This window comes from Propithecus coquereli, unplaced genomic scaffold (assembly GCF_000956105.1).
Source record: "Propithecus coquereli isolate 6110/MARCELLA unplaced genomic scaffold, Pcoq_1.0 Scaffold25, whole genome shotgun sequence".
Lineage (NCBI taxonomy): Eukaryota > Metazoa > Chordata > Mammalia > Primates > Indriidae > Propithecus > Propithecus coquereli.
The window spans coordinates 8,646,905-8,665,606 of NW_012148063.1; the positions used below are offsets into that span (position 1 = coordinate 8,646,905).

Genomic DNA, 18,702 nt, shown 5'->3' on the forward strand with positions numbered 1-18,702 from the left:
GCCCTGGGCTCTCCAGTACTCTCCCCAAGGTGAGCCAGGATCTGTTCCTTTTTACTTTTGCAGATTCCAGTTCATTTGTATCAATGATACGTTGTTGTCCCTTAAGCAGGGAGCTTTTCTAGGACTCTTGTAACGCCGCGGCTTAGCTAGTTCAGTTGTGCTTGGCAAACACTTAGTGACTAAATGTGCAAACATCTAAAATATGACTCTGCATATAATATGCCTTTGATATAATGTTTGGCCAACTTTTATATGGAACAGTTCATCCCTTCTGTCCCCACAGCGGACATGAGGTTTGTACTAGGCAGCATGTAGCTGCACACAGGAGAGAGCCGTCTCCTATTTAATTCTCATGCTCACAAATCCAGGTGCCACTGGCGGCCCAGCCTAAGATGACATGGCAATATTTAACTGCTCTCCTTTGAAAATATCGCTGCCTTTTTTCCTTCTTGTTTTGCATTTAGCCTCCGCTGACTGATAGCGGAGTCCTCTCACTGGCCCTTACTGCAGAGACCACTGAGGATGCCGATTACGCGTCAGTGGAGTAAAATGGGAGCTGGACAGAAGCCCAGGAGGAGCAGAGCTGCAGCTGAGCTCCACGTGCCAGGAGAGGGCAAGGGATTTGTTTAGTGTGAGCCTGCCATCTCTGCTGAGAGCAACAGCAGATGCGAGCTCATTTCGCAAATCGCTACGGGATGCCCAGGCTTTATTTTGATGGTTCTTATGTGCAAGATCAGTTTCTTCAGGGAGTTGGACACACCTTCGAGACTTTCTCCAGGACACTGCAGCAAGACTGAGAGCCCACAGCTGCCCTGCAAAGGGCTGAAAGGAGGGGAAGCAGTCTGTGTAAACATACACCACAGGTGACCCAGACAAGCACTTTAATTTTTTTTTTTTGGAGGCTTAATTTAGTCATGTTACCTAAAGCGCTTTTCACTCTAGCTCTGGCAATCGAGGGTTACAGAAACTCAGCACCAAAGGATGAAAGGGAACACTTGCCCCTTTCGGTCCCCAGCCCTGCCTCCGCTGCAGCCTGAAACACCCTTGGAATGATCACAGAAGGAGGCTCACTCGACCGCACACCCATTCTCTCACACACAAAAAGAAAGAAAACTGAAGCCCACTAAAGCACGTGGGGGGGAAAAAAGATTGAAGAGCATCTTCCTTCCCATCTGGCTTTGAGACCAAACTCTGAGGCTGGAGAGGCCGAGACTCTGCTCTTCCCAGCAGGGGGTCCCCCAGCCTTCGTCACTGTCCCAGGAAGGAGGATATGCAGAGGCCACCAGTTCCCAGTGGATGGTGACATGTCCCTGAGTCAGTCATTCTGTTTCTGCTTGCTGTCGAAGTTGCCGTAGGCGGAGCCCTTGTCGATTTCTGTCACACCGATCATCCACCGAACTCCCATAGAAGCTGCAGAGACGGGAGAGCAGAGGGTTAAGAGGGGCCCGGACAGACTCCAGGGTGATTTGCCACCGAGAACCACGAGAAGGAAGCTGTCTGCCATTTCATAATCCCAGCTTCACCGTCATCCTTCAGTGTAACATCTAAATGACATCAAAACGAACAGAGCAAGGCTGCAGTAGAAGGGTTTTCATCCTCGGACCCTGGAGATGAATTCGGCAAACCGTACTGCGCTGTTCACGGGGCACCTTCAGTGAAGCTTTATAAAGAGCATCCCAGGAGCCAGGAAAATGCAAGCGTTCAAGCATCTACTTAGTGCCTGCCAAGTTCCAACTTTGTTCACCGCTCTAATACTCGCACTAAAAGCAAAGTCCCTGCACTGGCTGAGCCCCTCCTCTGAGAGCAGGATTCGGAGAAGGTGGAGTGCAGTCTGACCACTGGAAAGCTGGTAAATCGGCCCACCGCTCAGAAGTCGGTTTAAACTGCGGCCGGGCACATCAAGGTGATTAAGACATGGTCCCTGCACCCGAGCTCACAGGGCCTGGCAAACAGTCTATTCATGATAAATGCTTAAGAACGGATAGATGAGTAAGTGAACGAAACGCACAGGTTCACAAAGCATTGGCATCGTGGCCTCCGAACTTCCTCAGGCCCAGGTGCAGCAGACTGCCAGCCCGAGGCCCCATCTCCGCAAGGTCACTTACAAACGGGGAGACTTCTGCTTAGGGCCAACTCTAAGACCTCCATGGAGCCTGGCACCAGCGGGGGGCGTGCTGATGATACTGGGGAGGAGTGTGTGAGACACGGACTCCTGCTCAAAGGCCTTGTGAGATGAACAGGACACACACACAGTCATCCAGAGCAAGGAGGCGCAGAGATGCCCCCTGTGGTCCACACACCACACCCCAGGCAGTGCTCGGGCCCTGCCCCCAACTTCCATCTTAAAGTAGCAGCAGCTTCTTCCAGGAGGGCCCTGGGCTCTGCTGCCCCAAAAGCAAGACAGCAGTGTGCACAGAGGCTCACTGCGAAGAAGTTTGAAAATTCTGATCAAATAAAGCCAGAGTGGACCAAGAAAAAACTTCTACTGAACGTCTCCACTCAACATCAGCCCCGTGCAACAAAGGGGAAGCGCACGGGCCTCCCCAGAGGGCAAAGAGCCAGCTCTCGGTTCTCTGGGCCTCCACCATGCAGCCTTCCTCAGGAGGAGGAGATGCTTCTGTTGAGCAGACCTGTCTGCACGGGACAGGGCGGGGGTGGCTTCTTGGAGGAGCTGCACCACCAGCCGACGGGGAGGGTGTCCAGCAAGAGGCTGGGTGAGCCGGCATGGGGGTTTGGGATTCCAGGAGTCTTTGAGCTCTCCTCCTGAAACCCAGTCCCCAGGCAGCAGCAGGGTGTGCCTTCTCTTCATCAGTGGCACAAGTGCCTGTGTAGGACTTGTCCACAGCAAGGACTCGACCTCCCTCCCCGCCCCGGGTGCCAGGAGCCTCTCGCTGCAGCCCGGGGTGGGCACCACTGCCAGCCTCTTGCTCCCCACTTACCCACAAAGAAGACGAGGACAAAGCTGGCTAGCGTCAGGGACGACCCGCTGCAGACCATGCTGACCAGGAACTGGAAGAAAGGGTAGAGCAGCAGCGAGGCCCAGAACAGCCAGTTCACGAGGGTCCAGGGCCGCCACGGCGGCACCAGCGGGCTCTCAGGGAAGGTGCCTGTCCTGTAGTACTCCTCCTGAAAGGCGTCCTGTGGGACATGACACTGGGGTCAGCGGCAGGTCCTTCTCGAGGGAAGCTCAGAGACACAAGGGACCACTGTGGGCTCGGCCAAACTGGGGTTGTGCAGCACCTTCCAGAAAGTGCGCTGTAGGCACCGACTGTCTTCTTAATACCACCTTGGCTGTCTCCCTCCCACAGGGACACATGGAGAGGCAGGACAGCCACAGCCCTCGCTGGGGAGAAGTGGGAGCCCCACGTCAGGCAGCCTGGGTTAGAGCTTCCTGACTCCGGGCGGGCACCCAGGCTCCTAACCTGTCAAAAGGGGAGCAGTACCCCCTGCGGCAGGATGGTGGGACAGTGAAAGGGAACCCCACGCTGCAGGTGGCCCAGCAGAAGCCTGAGCCACCCACAGTCAGGGGAGGACCCAACCCCAGCACACACACTGCACATTCTGGCCTCACCACGCAGGTTGATTTCTGTTCCCGTGGCACCCCACCCATCACCCAGAAGCGGCACAGATGACGAGGTTTGGGAGCTGCAGGGTGTTGCTTGCAGGGGGTGTCTGAGAAAACTCAGGACTCTGGGTGTCCAGCCCTCCATGGACAGAGAAAGGACCTGGCTCGGATCAGCGAGCTGGAAGCCTGGGCCAATTACATCATTCTCTGGACCTTAATTTCCTCCTCGGTGGTGTAAGGGCTTTGGACTAGACCCTTTTGAGAAGCCCACCAGGTTGAACACTGTCATTTAAATGCAAGCACAGTTTAGAGAAAACATCCTAAGAGACTTTAACAAGAAGGAAAGGCACCCCTTAGCTTGGTTTGCGCAATGACCATGGTTCTGCCTGAACACAGGAAAGTAAGGGCCCATCAGGAATTTGCTGGGTTTTGGAGCCTATACTCATTGTGGATTTTTTGGTGTGGCTCTTTACAAAAGGATTCATTTCTTAAGCCTTTTCTTAGCATACTTTTCTTTTTGCTAAAAATGACATTTCTTACACGGCCTCAATGATTAAACCAAAAAACAGCATAAGAAAAATCCTGCCTCATGCATGAAACTGGAGGGGAAGAATTCATATTGTTCTGTGTTTCTCTGCTGGGGCACAGATGTGCATCAGCACAGAAGCTCGATAACTCAGAATCTTGTTGTTAAAAAGCTTCGGGTCTCAGGCCCCCTGCATCAGAACCGTCTGCAGCAGCTTCCTAGAAGCGCACATTTCTAGATTCCACCTCGCACCTTCCGAGTCAGAATCACTGAGGCTGGGTCCCAGGAAGCTGCACAATTACATGCTCTGGTGACAGGGTAAACTAGGCCATATTTACTACGTGTCATTTGTCTGTCTGTAAAAGGAGACCAGAGAGCTGTGCCCATAACTCACATAGGAAAGAGGCTAAAATGGCCAGCTCTGTGCCATGGTGATTTAAAGGCATCATCAGAAAAGGGACTATCAAGGAGCTAGAGCACAGACAGGAGCAGGGCGAGGCCACCGCAGCAGGTCTGAACCTGGCCGAGGACAAGGTGGATCCCTGCTTATTCTAGAGATGTTTTGAGATTTGACAGCCAGCCAGATTCTTCATTCAGAAGCAATCAAGCCCATATCCATTGCTAAAGAGAACACCCACCCCAGGAGAATATTCTGCCTGAGGACCAGAGGCAGGAACACAGCGGCCATTGGGGCCATTACCTCATTTTTGGTCCACTCTGCCTATAAGATACTTTCGTTGTTTTTGTGAAGCCCCTTTACAGATTTTCTGATGTTGTTTTCCCTGTTGCCAAGTAGAGTGTCCGCTCCAGGACCACTAATAACTGGCTCTAGATCTCACCCCATGGAAACAGACTTGCTACCACTCTCAATCCCACAAGGCCATGCGGTACACCCACAGCTGTGACAGGAAAGGGACCCCTGAAGCACTGACCTTCTCCTGGTAGAGCTTGTGGAGCCAGGCTGAACACTTGTCCTCGTCCTCTGGGATGTCTTCCAACGGGATGCGCCTGCAAAGGCAGAGACCAGGGAGAAGCCAGCGCCCCAACATTCACTTTCAAATAACAGTGCTTGCCATTTTTTGTTCTTTATCTAAGTAGCATAAATAATGTGGAAGGGAAGATAGTCATTCAATTGATAGAGGGGAAATTCCACATCCATATTGGGGAGATACGGGCCCAAATGCAATCATAGCCCATGAAGGAACAACCAAGGGCCCGATTCAGTGACACAAAGACATTGTCAGAAGAGGGGACAGACACCTGCCTTATTCCATCTTCCCTTCCACCTCACAGAGAGGGTCCCCAAAGCTAATATTTGCCTCTCCCATAGAGGATAAATGAGACAATCCTATATCCACAGAATCTATGTATGAGACATAATATGCTAGTGATTTCTTCTTAGCCAGGTAACTACTTAATGGTAGTAGCAAAGTATCTCTCATCAAATGATTCCTCTGGCCTCTTGAGAAGTCTGAGGCAGACTTTCTGCAAGGGTTTTGACAAATCAGTGGTGTGGATGTTGGGGAACTAAAGTTCCCCCAGGATGGGAGAAGCCAGGGCATCTTCCCCAGGCTCTATGGCTCATACAGGGGCCCCTGAGTCACTCTGCACCCCAGCGGTAGCTCAGCATCTCAGGAGTGACTCTGAGGGCTGGTGCTGGCAAGGGCTTAAGGCCCATCCATTTGCAAATAGCCCATTCTGAAAAAGGAGAAGTCACTTTGCCACGTTTCCTGTTCCATATAGATTTCTGTTTGTTCTCAGGTTGCTGGCTTTTATGATTTTAAGGAATGTTCCTTTACACCAGATTTTGTCCACATCAAAGTTCATATCTGGCATGATTTTCCATGGGTCATTTCACTCCCACTGTGACCTAAGACTATCTTAGTAGGAAGATATATTTTTAGAACTTATCTATCACACTATAGTCTGTTAATAAACTATGGGAGTTCATCTTATATAACAGATTACAATGAGCCACTGCCATTAGAATAACGTCAGTTTTTCATATAATTAGAATTTTCCCCATGAGCTCCTCCAGAAATACTTTCACTTTGTTCCTACATATACTGCACTTCCACAAATACTCCACATCTTTGCTCTTTCTGATCTATTCTGGTTTAGAAACCAGATCTCTAGGCAATTTTGTTCTTTTCAATAACTTGACATTATTGCCCTTAATGTTCTAGTACGTTGTATCGAAAATGACTCCATCATTTTCAATGGACAACTACAAGAGAAAATGTGTGTTGAGTAGCATAAACCATACCCTTCCTCTCAGTGACAGTGAACTGGCTTCAGTGGGTGAGCCCGACAGTCATGTTTTGGCTGTGCACTCCCTAATTCCCGCATAAGCTTTGGAGAGTTGCGGTTACCTGTGACGTAAAATAGTCTTGCAGCATTGCTTGGGATTTCTCCAAATAACTTGAGCCCCGCTGACCACTGACTGGAGCTCATGCCAGGTGTCAAATGGGGGATAAAGACTCACTTTACTCCTGGGAGGTTTCCTTTGGGAAGGTAGATAATTCTCCTGCCTTCCTGTGCCAGAGAACTGAGTTGATGAGGCAGACTGTTGCCTGCACAGTTAGAAAACATAATGGTGGTGCTTCTTTCCTGTTTGTTACGGGAAAGCCAGAGCAGTTTCCAGGTAGGAGGCTATTTAACTTAGGCGGCCAGTCCAACAAAATATCTCCCCAGGACAGCTGGAACATTTTTATAGCCTAGCAGGGATGATGGGCCGCTGACTTTTCATTGTGCTGTGTTGTAATCTGGCAGAGCAAGGTCTTTAATCAGAAGGGTATATACCACTTGGCTAACAGGGACTTGCAGGTCTCTATTTGTGGCATTTCAGGTTCTCCTGGTTAGCTTTCAGGGAAGATGGACTACAGCACAAGAAACCAGAACCATCCCTGACCCGTCACATTAGGTTTTGAGGCGTGAATCGCCGTGTTTTACCATTGCGGCATCTTTCAAATCTGTTTCCTACCGATCTTGGTGACATTCTGGAGGTGTTAGACCCATTCTCCAAGTTGATAAGTAGGCAAAGAGAACTGGTTTGTCTAATACCTCCTGGATGTGTTTTCAATAAAATCATTAATGGCCCGGAATATGACACATAAATGACATACTGCAAAAGTGTCTTCCATTTGCTTCTAGGCCTCCTTATAAACCTGTATCTGTGTGTATTTCTACATGGCAGACCCATCTTCCAAGAAAAGGGGTCAATAAAGTAATCTCTTCACACTCAACCCCCAAACGGCTATGAAATTAAGGTCTTCCATTTGTCCATCCTGAGCTCTGTGACAGGAAAGAGCTGGTGAAAGAGGATCAGGAAGTAGCTGGGAGGGAAGGAGCCTTCACAATAGGAAGATATGTCTCTCGAGTTCATTGTATAAATGCAGACTGTAAACAAGTTCAGTGCAGAACAGATCGCAAACAAGAAAATGTCAACCAGACATTGCTGGACGGAGGTCTCTGGGTCATCTGTGATTTCTTTACTTTAGAATGGGCACTCTCTTTTCTGGAAAGGAAATGGAGCGACTTACCTAACATACATATCTGCATGGTATTTCTTTCCATTTAGGACTCCCAGCAGTGTTGGATTTTCATTATTTCTGAAATTGAGTGTACAGTCATATACAGCTGAAACTATAAAAAATAAAACAAATACAAAGCAGTATATAGCGTGTGAACCCAATTTTGTTTTGTAGACACACACACTGGAAGACAATAATCAAATCACTAACTGGTTATCTAGGAATGGTGCGATTATAGATTTCTTCTCCGTGCTTTTCTGTATTGTCCAGATGTTCCACATTGAACCTGTATCATCTTTTGTAACCAGAAAATCCCTCTCTAACTTAGTAATAGAAAGCAGAGGTCGTTACTGAGGTCAGATCAGTTAGAAAGCCATACTGCAATATCAGAGCTGGATGTACTACGACAATGATTTGCAACTTTCTAATGTGCACAGCCTATCATGCATGGTCAACGAATACCGAAATTTAACACATTGACTGCCACGCTAGAAAAAAATACTTTTTTCCTTGCAGCCACAGTGTTTTATCATGTAGAATAAAAACTTCAAAAACAAAACAATCCTTTCTAATTTAATGAAAAATTTGTGATTTTTAAATTTTTTTCTGTATGTGAGTTATATGCAATTAAATTGTCAACATTAATTGTAACAATAAGAACAAGTAAGATTTTCACGAACCAACTGCAGGATTTTTCCCGGGGGGCCACCCATCACGTGACATGCATGCTACAGCATGGCAGCGTCGGTGTCCTGCACACGTGGCTCCCACAGTAAAGAGACGTGTGAGTTACATATGTTTTGCAAGTCCCCAGGCCCAAAACTAGTGTGAGTTAAATACAACTCACATGGCAGTTGATGTGTTAAACAAATACACATAGTAAGATAAATTAATCCAAAGTATACTAAGTTAGAGCAGCATCAGCATTCTATGAGCATTTTTTCCCTAGAAAAATAAGATAGCTATAAAATTATCCTATGACAAGATACTGACTGGAAACTTCTTAAGGAATTGAATTGTAGTCAGTTGAAACGTGGCTGAGAACAAGTCTGTGATTTTAATGGGGCTGCCCCATGGTGAGTGAGCCTGTCACGTACTGGCAGTTACGTCAAGAGTTCACCGTCGCAGGCCTGGGACCCGGCCTGTGCTCAGCAAGTGCCATCAGGTCAGAGGGCTGAAGAAGGCACCAATGAACAAGTGGGTGAACGGAGCAGAGAAATGCACAGTGGAAACAGACGTCCACATGCTGAAGTGCAGGTCAGCGCTGCACGGTGGAAAGGACAGGAGTTTTGGAGTTGGGTCGGTGTGGATCCCAGCACCCGCCGCCAGCTCTTCCCAGCACTAGATGAACTCCCCAGGAACAGGGTCAGGGTGCCTGGGTCACACGGCTGCTGAGATGACAACGTCAGGCACTACTGCAGGGCCCACGGTGCTAGTAAGTTATGAGCTAACACTTCGCTGAGGGTTTCCACAAGTTCAATCGTTATTAGTAAAAGCGGGAGAGGCTGATGGGAAGGGAAGAAAGGCCCGCAGTCTGGCTGGGAATTTGCAGAACCAACATTCAAAAAACTGTGAGAAAACTGAGGTCCATTTTCTTCTACCTGCTGCCCGACACCGTGCAGGGTCTGCAGGTCCACTGTCTGCCTGTGGGGAGGGTCCCCCCCACTGGCCTGCAGGCGTGTCTGGGGGCCGCGCCCAAGTGCCCGAGACCACGCTGGCCTCCCTAAAGACTGAGGCTGGACTATCCTCTGTTTCCCTCCCTGGAAAAGCTGCCTGGTAAGGGCTATTGGAAAATAACCTTGATATTTATTACATTAAAGCATAAAGGCGTATCTGTAGTGACAATCATTCAGGTCATGTGGAGCGTGACTAATCATACGGTTTCACACTAAGGGGACCACAGAGCTCATGCAGTCCAGTGGCTTCCCAACCCCCTTCCCTCTGACCCGCTGTCACACGGGGACCCATGCAAACAACAGGAGAAGTGGGGAGAGCCCCTAGGGCTGTGGTCCCCAACCCCTGGCTGGTCCCTGGCCTGTTAGGATCCAGGCCACACAGCAGGAGGAGCAGTGAGCCAGTGAAGCTCCATCTGTATCGACAGCCGCTCCCCATCGCTCGCATCTCCACGTAAGCTCCGACTCCCGTCAGGTCCACAGCGGCATTGAACTCTCGTGGAAGCGCAAACCCTGTTGTAAACCGCGCATGCAGGGCTCTAGGTTGCAGCCCTTATGGGCATCTAATGCCTGATGGTCTGAGGTGGAGCTGGGGCGGTGATGCTAGCGCTGGGGAGCAGCTGCAAGCACAGATGATCATTAGCAGAGAGGTGTGACCGCACCATAAATGTAATGCGCTTGAGTCATCCCGAAACCATCCCCCTAACCCCGATCCGTGGAAAAATCGTCTTCCACGAAACGTCCCTGATTCCAAGAAGGTTGGGAACTGCTGCCTAGGGGTTCCCCAGAGAACAGCCTAAAACATTTGCGCCATTCTCATCTTCCAGAGGAAAACCACACAGGAAGTGTCTTGAGAGAGCGAACTGGGCCTGCCTCTAACTGCAGAGCCCATCAGAAGGACCAGGACTAGCACCTGCCAGCCCTGCCAACCCCTGCCTGGGTTTAAATCCCAGCTCGCCATGGACTCGCTGAGCCACTTTGGAGAAGCTCCTTAACTTCTCTGGGCCTGTGTCCCTTATCTGGGAACTGAAAACAAGAAGAAAAAGAAAGCCATCCCTGGGTCCTGGTGAAGACATCCTACACGTAAGGTGCTTACAGTGCTTGGCATGTCGCACATGTCCTGTCCCCGTGGTGTTATTCAGGGGGTGTTGTGAATCTCTCCTTGATCAGCTGCAGGGAGCTGGACAGCCTTGCAGGGGCAAAACTGAAGCAAAACTCAGTCGGGGACTCTCACGGGTCCAACCCAGAGGAGGTGGGTTAGAACAGGGAAAAGCAGAACCAGGTGCTGGGACCCCATGTGTTGGGGCGCCGAGGGCTCTTAAAGACAGGCCCCCTTTGATTAAAGGGCTATCATGTGCCAGACAGGATGCTGAGTCTTTCACACATATTTTCTCACTTAATCTTCCTTGCAAGCCTAACAGGTTTTACAGAACTCAGAGCAAACTTACAATCAGAGGGGTAAGGCAATTGGCTCAGGGTCACACAGCTGGTCAGCAGAGGAAACAGGATTTAACACAAGGCCCCCTGATCGGAGAGCCCACACTGCTGCGACTCTGCTGGACAGCACAGAATGCAAGCAGTTTGTGTCTGGGAGGGGGAAGCAGGGACCAGCTACGGGGTCATCCACGGCCCTGGTTATTTGGGGTCGGGTGTGGAGGCAGGGCTGAAGGCAGCACCGTCTGTGCGTGGAGCACACAGCGCCATGCATAGAGGGCCATGCAGGAACACTGGTGACTGGGAAGGTAAGGGTAGAACCTAGGGAAGAAGGAACCAGTTAACAGGACTAAGGGCAGGGCAGGGCCACGGCCGGGCTGGATATGGGCTCCTGCAGCCCCCAGACAGGGGCAGGGCTACTTTCGGGGCCCAGGTCTGCAGGGGTATGGTGGGACCAGGCTGCAGGGGCCAGGCAGGGAGCACTGGCCTGGGGGTCTTAAATTACCACTGCAGGGGCTCCTGAAGTGGACGGGCCACTTGGGGGCTTGTTACAGGTACAGGTTCGTCAGCCCTGCTGCTCTAGGTCCTGGTGGGAGGCCGGGGGGCCGGGGCGGGGGGTGTGGCCACACCGCAGAGACAACTCACCCGTCGTCCCACTTGAATCCCAGAGGCAGGCCCCGGAGGAGTTCGGAGCCCCCTGCCCTTTGCCCCCCGAGGAGGCAAGGAGGTCTGAGGACAGGCCCAGGAGGGCAGGTTCTGCCCTGGTCCTGGTGACAGAACGTGGCCTGGCCGTGCCCAGCACCGCCTCCAGGACGGAGCCAGCCTTTCCTCGCGGGCCGGCACTCAGGAGCGTGAGGAAGCCGCCTGGGCAGCCACTGAGCTGCCCCAGGGACCAAAGCTAGTCGGGGCCTCTCCAGCCCCGACAGGAAGGGACATGTCCTTCAGAGCCGGGGCGAAGGGCAGTGGGGATTTGGGAGGAGGTGGCTGCAGAAGGGTGTTTCCGAGCTGGAGAGAGGAGGATCACAAAGGAGACAGACAAAAGCGAGACCAGAGGCCTGTGGCAAGTTGCTGCTGCTATTTTCTTATTCTTACTGACCCAGAGGTCGGCTGCGACAGACCATAAGGTCAGAGTTCATCAGCTACAGGCATCTGATGCCAGCAGGTGGGCAAGAAATGCCCCCCAAACCCCACTGGGCTCCCCGGGGTCTGCAGGCTGCCCCAGGGGTCCGGCACACTCATGCAGCCTGTGGTGCCGCTGCTGACAGCAGAGGGCAGTGTTGGCCTGGACACCCCGGACGAGAGCGCAGACGACCAGGTGCCTGCCAGGTGTGCATGTGTCACCTGCCCCAGGTTCCCAGTCCCCTTTAGCAGCCGCTCCAAGCTCCTAGCCACAGGTTAGCTGGGCAGCACCGCCAGGAAACAAGCTCTGCCTGTCAGAGGGCGGCTGGCTCGTTTGTCCTTGTTGGAGCGGGGAGGCCGCAGGGACACCGCGAGCTTCCTTACCTACATTTCTCAAACTCCTCACGGTGACGACGAAGCCCTTGGTGCGCGGCAGCAGGTGGTGCTTGAGGCTGGGCAGCCCCTTGGCCTGGGCCACCTGCATGCCGATCCGGTGCTTCTTCTCCGTGAACCGCGTGCCCTCGCAGTGAATCAGGAACTGGAAGGCAGAGGGCAGCGGTCACACAGGTCCTGCAGTCACACACGACCCCACAGTCACACGTCATCCCAGGGAAGACACACAGGGGCCCTCGGTCAACACAGCTCGCAGGTCACACTCGACCCATGGTCACACTCGACCCATGGTCACACACAGCCCCATGGTCACACAGCGTCCCATGGAAGACACACAGGGTCCTTTGGTCACACCCAGTCCTGTGGTCACATGGTCACACTCAACCCATGGTCACACGGCGTCCCATGGAAGGCACACAGGGTCCCTTGGTCACACACGCCCTGCAGGAGCCGTTACAACACGGCTGCCCTGATGCCTACGTACAAAATACTTCTCAGGGTAATCCCGGAGGTGCATCAGGCTCGTGGCGACTGTCTTGCGATCCTGCTCCCACTTTCGACAGCAGAAGACCATTTCTGTGAAGTACCACATCCAGCCGATGATCGGGACGTACGCCAGCTCTTTCTTGGCCAGGACTTTGGAGCTCTGAAACAGACGTCCGTGAAAAGAAATATCAGAGTCATCTCTCTTGGCTGTTGGAGACGTCCGTAGAAAAAGAATAAACATGAATGCCCAAAGCCTCGGGGGACCGTTCCAGAACACAGTGAAGCCAAAGCCGTTGACCCTGGAGCCCGCCCCGCCAGTCAGCCAGCGGCCAAGTGCGTGCTAAGTCTGCTGGTGAGTGCTCCGTGGGGACAGCAGGAGTCTGGGAAGACACCAGGCCACCGGCCGAGGGCATTCGAGGGTCTCACTGGGCCCACCACTCAGGCGTGCAGCCCTGCTCCCTGCAGCTCTTTCCCACAGCCTCACTCGAGCCCCGGCCAGGCCGGCTGAGCTCCCCGGGCAGGGCTAGCGGGTCCCTCTCACGGTGCGGGGAGCGGGGCCTGCGGGCTCGGGCCAGCCGGCCGCACGAGGTGGGCTGCGAGTGAAGCTCAGGCCCTCGGAGACACCGTCACGTCCATGGCCACTGCAACAACGGCTCAGCTCGGGGACAACAGCCACGCCCTCCACACCCCAACCCTGCAGAACTGAAAAGGTGTAAACAGCCAATTGCCACCTTAATTTTAAAAAACTTCTTCCCCCATACAGGGAAGAAAAAGCACAGATACCTTCCAAGCATAGCATCCCCATCGTCTGTGGATTTTGTTTTTCACACAAATCCAACACACAGATTCCCCGGATGAGAACTTAAGCCATGAAACCGGGAGCCCTGCCCCAGGGGACTCGGGCAGCCCTCGTGGGTGAGGGAACGCGCCAGCGTGGGAGCCAGGGCACAAGGCCGTGCACTTTCCGTAAATTGTGTCTAATTCGGAACCGACAGGAATAGGTACTCCCATTTTACAATCAAACTGAGGCTCAGAGACACGGAGTGGCCCAGAATCACGTATCACATGGCTAACCACGGGCAAGCTAAGAATCTAGCCCAGGAGACTGAGGCTGAGGCCCGGGCTGTCACTGGGGTAAGCATCGAGGCCCTGGGCCAACAGTCACTGCCCTGCTCCTCCTGTGTCCCCAAATTCCCCATCTGATTCCGAGGGCAGCACCCTCGGGGACAGAGGACCCTCTTCTGGGTCCCAGGGATGACCAGGAGTGACAGAAGGCCACCCTGTCTCCCCAGCTGGTCGTCAGCTCCAGGGTTGGTGTGGCCCCACGCCGGCCAACGTGACCCACAGGCTGCTGAGGGCTGTGTGCGTGGCGGGGCCTCTGGGGAAGATTTTGCTGATAGGAGGAGGATGGCCAAGGGGCCCGGCCCATCTTCCTGCCTCCAACATGGTCGTCGAGCATGTCACAGCTCTGACCTCAGGTTGTGACTCTCCAGACAACAGCCTAGAAATGCTGAGGCCCTTAGGCTGCTGCACCAACCCTGGCGGCCTCTGGCTGCCGCCCCACTGTGGAGGTAACTCCTCATCTTCATGGACGCCGCGTTTCCACGCTGCACGTCTAGCTGGCCAGGCCTGAGGAAGTGCCGCGCCCCGGCCAATGGCCACACTACCATTAAACTCTTTTCTCTTTTCACTATGGGGTTACTTTAAGGTCCTAAAAGGGTGAACTAACTGTCCTGGCTCCTGGAGTCATCCACCTTTGTCACGCTATAACTGACAAGGAAATGCCCGTCACTCAAAAGCATGAACACAAACTTCCCGAGGACCCCCTCTCCCCTGAGGCCCATCAACTGTGTCCACACTAGGTTTCAGGCTGGTGAGGCCCCCTCGCTCCCCCCCACCTGCCAGGGAGAGGCATTCTCCATGTCCCCTACCCTCCTCTGTTTCTGTCACCTCCCTAATCACAGCCTTTACGATGAAAACAAACCAAACAAAAAATCTCTGCCAATAACCTGAACTTGTGTTCCTGGTAGGTTGAGACTATTTTTTAAACTTATGTTTACCTGAGCTCATTCCAAACATACTTTGTGGCAGTATGAAGGAGTCACAAAAGGTGACCTGTTCCACAGCCAAGATGGGGACCATATACTCTAGAGTACCAGCCACTGGGTGTGGGCAGATGAAGGGTCCCATGTGGTCCATTACGGCTGCCTGGGGGGAGGAGTATTCTCGGGAGCATTTCTTATTCATAGTTCTACCCCACAAGACCCAAGTGGTCTTAGTGGTTGGCCTTGGATGACCTGCTGCTAAAAGGAAATAGCAGCTCGACCTGACAGTGACATGGGTATCTGGACCCAAAGATGGTAGCCTCAGAGCTACCAGAGTCTGTATTTCCATCACTGTTAGATCACTGAAAACGGCTTAAATGTCCCGAGGTAGAAGCATTTCATGGGTTATGGTCTGCACCACACGTACAATATATAACACCACAGACAGAGGCGAGCACACTGTCGCCATGTGCCACATCTGCTCTGCCACCTGCTTTGTGAATAAAGTTTTATTGACACTCCAGTGCACGTACGTGCTATCTCCGGCTGCTGTCACACTACAGTGCGGGAGGTGAATAGTTGTGACAGAGACGGCGTGGTCCACAAAGCCTAAAATATTCACTGTCTGGTATATTGGTTTGCCAGCTCCTGATTTAGAGCCACTACAGTTAGTTTTCTGTGGATACTTAATGGCTGGGGAAATACTTATCATATAACCCCAAATTTTATAAAGCTCTGGAGTCAAAGCTGAGTCTACGGCATGATTATGGCTTTTGAATAAGGAAAGTAGAGGAGAAAAACGGTAGCTATCGCTGAGTGGTCAGATTATAAGTGATTTTTATTTTGTTAGATTTCCTTTTTTTATTATAAAAATATTGTACTGTATCCCTCTAACGATGCCAGTTTTAAGTGGCTGACATCAGCGCGTTTTCACCATTTGCTGCGGGAACATACGTGAGGCTCTGCCTCAAAAACAGCCTGCTTTAGTGACCAGACGGAACAGAGGAGACATTTCTGTCTTTATTCTGAATTAATGCATCTTCCAACCTCATCAGTGGGCCTAGGGCTTGATGTTTATTATGTTGGGTAAGAAAGTTGTTAAAATAGTAAAGTAGAAACTTTTATCTGCAAACTAAAGAAACTTCACTCAACTTCCTTTCCCCGGCAGGACCGTGTGGAAAACTGGAATCAGTCCTGGTTTTAACCAGGCTCTACCATGGCCCAGCTGCGTGACTTTGGTCAAGATGCTTAACCTTCCTGGGTTTCAGTTTTCCCAGCTATGAGGAAAATAATGCTTACCCACAGTGTCCCTGTAAAGACTGCATAACGTATGGAAACATATACGAAAGATTAGACTTGAGAGCCCAACACAGGGGTTCAACAGTATGTAGCTACCATTATCATTATAGAGTAAGCGCGGTGTCTGAATGTCTCTTTATTCAACCCATTTTCTAAGCCACGCTCTAGCATAATAGTATTAACGATTGGTTATATTTATCTAAGCACTTTGAGATAGGCACTGTGTTCAGAGATTTACACAAATTAAGTCATTTATGACCAAGAGACTAGAAACTAGGAAACTGCGCTGACAGTGTCCCGGGGAGCAGGTTCAATGCCCTACAGATATCACGACTCTCCCAGGCCGAGCAAAGGCTCCTATGTACGGATGGCAACAGCTTTAAAAGAGAATGTACAAGAAAATATCCCAGCTTCATTGATTCTGGGTTAATTTTGGAGGTCTACTGAGAGGATTTACTGATGAGTTAGATTTATCAACAGGGCCATCTAGATACAAGTGTGTCCAGAAAATCCAAAATTTTCACAGGCAGTACGGCGTGGTCCACAACCACGAGGGGCTGCAGTGGACCCCCTGGCTGTTTTCTAGTTGCTGCCATCACGGCACATTCTCCAGGTAAAAGTTTGCAGAACTCTCAGAGAGACAGAAAGGGTGAGAATCGTTCTAGGGCGGCGGCTTAGGGCTCATGCAGTTAAGCAGCCCATCGTGAGGACCCCCCATCACTCGGGGGTCCCAAGAGTGGGTCATCAGCTCTAGCCTACTGGGAAAGCCCCGCGCAGAGCCCAGTGCTGGGAGAGCCACTTCGGGTGACACTGAGGGCTGGTGCGCACTGACCCTGAGCTTTGGTGGCTCTGCGGCCTTTGTGGCCAGCAGTGATCGGAATGAGGCCTTTCTGGTTAAGGCTTTTCTCCGCCACGGCCGCCTGCCAAGGTGTTAGGCGAAATACTCTTAGGATGGTCATTACCAGGAGGGCGCCTTTTCACACACCTCTGTGCTGCCCCGCCCCCCACAACTGCCCAGGGATGGGCAGAGCCCATGGGGGCTGGGACCAGCAGCAGGTGGCCCTGACCATGACATTGCTCGCAAACATCCTACTCTTCCTGAAGGTCTGCCAGTGTGGTTGCCAGTTAGTCATCTGGGTTCACCCAAGGTCACTTATTTCTTTTTTTTTTTTTTTTTTTTGAGACAGAGTCTCACTGCGTTGCCCTGGCTAGAGTGCCGTGGCGTCAGCCTAGCTCATAGCAACCTCAAACCCCTGGGCTCAAGCGATCCTCCTGCCTCAGCCTCCCGAGTAGCTGGGACTACAGGCATGCGCCACCATGCCCAGCTATTTTTTCTATATATTTTTTTTAGTTGTCCGATTAATTTCTTTCTATTTTTAGTAGGGACGGGGTCTCGCTCTTGCTCAGGCTGGTTTCGAACTCCTGAGCTCAAACAATCCTCCTGCCTCGGCCTCCCAGAGAGCTAGGATTACAGGTGTGAGCCACCGCGCCCGGCCCTACTTATTTCTATTAAATATATAAAATGGGGCGTCTTAAGTTTAACTTTGAAAACAGGTGAGGCGTCCATTAACAACAGGCAGGCTGAATCCACACTTGAACCCTTTGACCGTTTCCTGGCTGCGAGTTGGAGACACGGTGGCAAATGTTTCCGTTCCACGCAGCCCAGCCACTCTGTCCAGCCCGACCACTGCAGATAACCAGCAGGCCAGCCACTGGCTCAGCCCCTGTTGTGACGTGTGACACGTAAGCTCATCTGATTGGGATCCTTACCCCAAAGCTGCTGTGCCGTGTGAAGGGACTGCTTAAGAACCCCTGGACGCCAGGCGCTGCGCAGGGCTGGGAACGCAAAGTTGCATGTCACTATCCGTGCCCTCGAGGGGCTCCAAGTCTAGTGGGAAGAAGGACACAGAAAGCTAACAGTTTCTTGTTCCATCTCTGCCACTAAACCCTGCGAATAAGTTGTTGAACAGACCCGCTCTCCCTCGAGAGAGGTCAGTGGAAGAAAGGACAGTGTGGGCCGGAGTGTCTCTGAAATCTGAGTCCCTGGTGACAATAAAAGGCAGGAGGCAAGACTGGAGTGCAAAATAGCGAGCCGGGTGCGTGTGCACGAGTGCGTGTGTCGAAAGGTGAGACGCTATTCCTGCCGACCGGAGGGGCACGGGGTGGCTCGGCCCCACATGCCCCTGCCTCTCTCTTGCTTTCTAACTTCTCTGATGCTGAGAGGAAACGCTGTGGACCTTAGACTACCAGAAAAATCTCAAGAGACTCTTAAAAACGCGATGAACCCTGCTCTACAATTAGTCACAGCCACAGGGGAAATGCTTAAAGCAAACATGAAGCAAAAGCTCTAAGAATTCCGCTCTTGGACCGGAGATCATGGCGCGCCATTTACCATGGTGGTGGGAACGCGGAGCCAGCTACATGCCCCCACCAGCCCCGCACGGCCTCAGCTGCCAGGCACACACGTGCAGCGGGCAGGAGGGCACTTGGGGGGCCAGTGAGGGGCTTTGACCAGCAGGGTACTTATCGCAGCTGAGTCTGCTCTGGGGGTCGCGGCTGCCAGGATGGAGCAGAGGAGAGGAGCTCCCTGCACCAAGCACCCCCACCCTTCCCCACACAGGTCCTCATG

The 18,702-nt window shown here is 52.0% G+C and overlaps 1 protein-coding gene across 1 annotated transcript in view; it reads right to left on the minus strand.

Moving 5' to 3' along the window:
* Positions 1-864: 864 nt before the first annotated feature.
* AGPAT4 (1-acylglycerol-3-phosphate O-acyltransferase 4) overlaps positions 865-18,702 on the minus strand; it is a 105,806-nt gene continuing 87,968 nt past the window's right edge. Inside the window, exons 4-9 of the mRNA XM_012646843.1 lie at positions 12,728-12,889; positions 12,235-12,388; positions 7,634-7,736; positions 5,024-5,099; positions 2,940-3,138; positions 865-1,410 (exon numbers count right to left, since the gene is read on the minus strand). Coding sequence (XP_012502297.1) covers positions 1,316-1,410; positions 2,940-3,138; positions 5,024-5,099; positions 7,634-7,736; positions 12,235-12,388; positions 12,728-12,889 — 789 coding nt within the window. The 3' untranslated portion in view covers positions 865-1,315. The remainder of the gene's footprint in view (positions 1,411-2,939; positions 3,139-5,023; positions 5,100-7,633; positions 7,737-12,234; positions 12,389-12,727; positions 12,890-18,702) is intronic.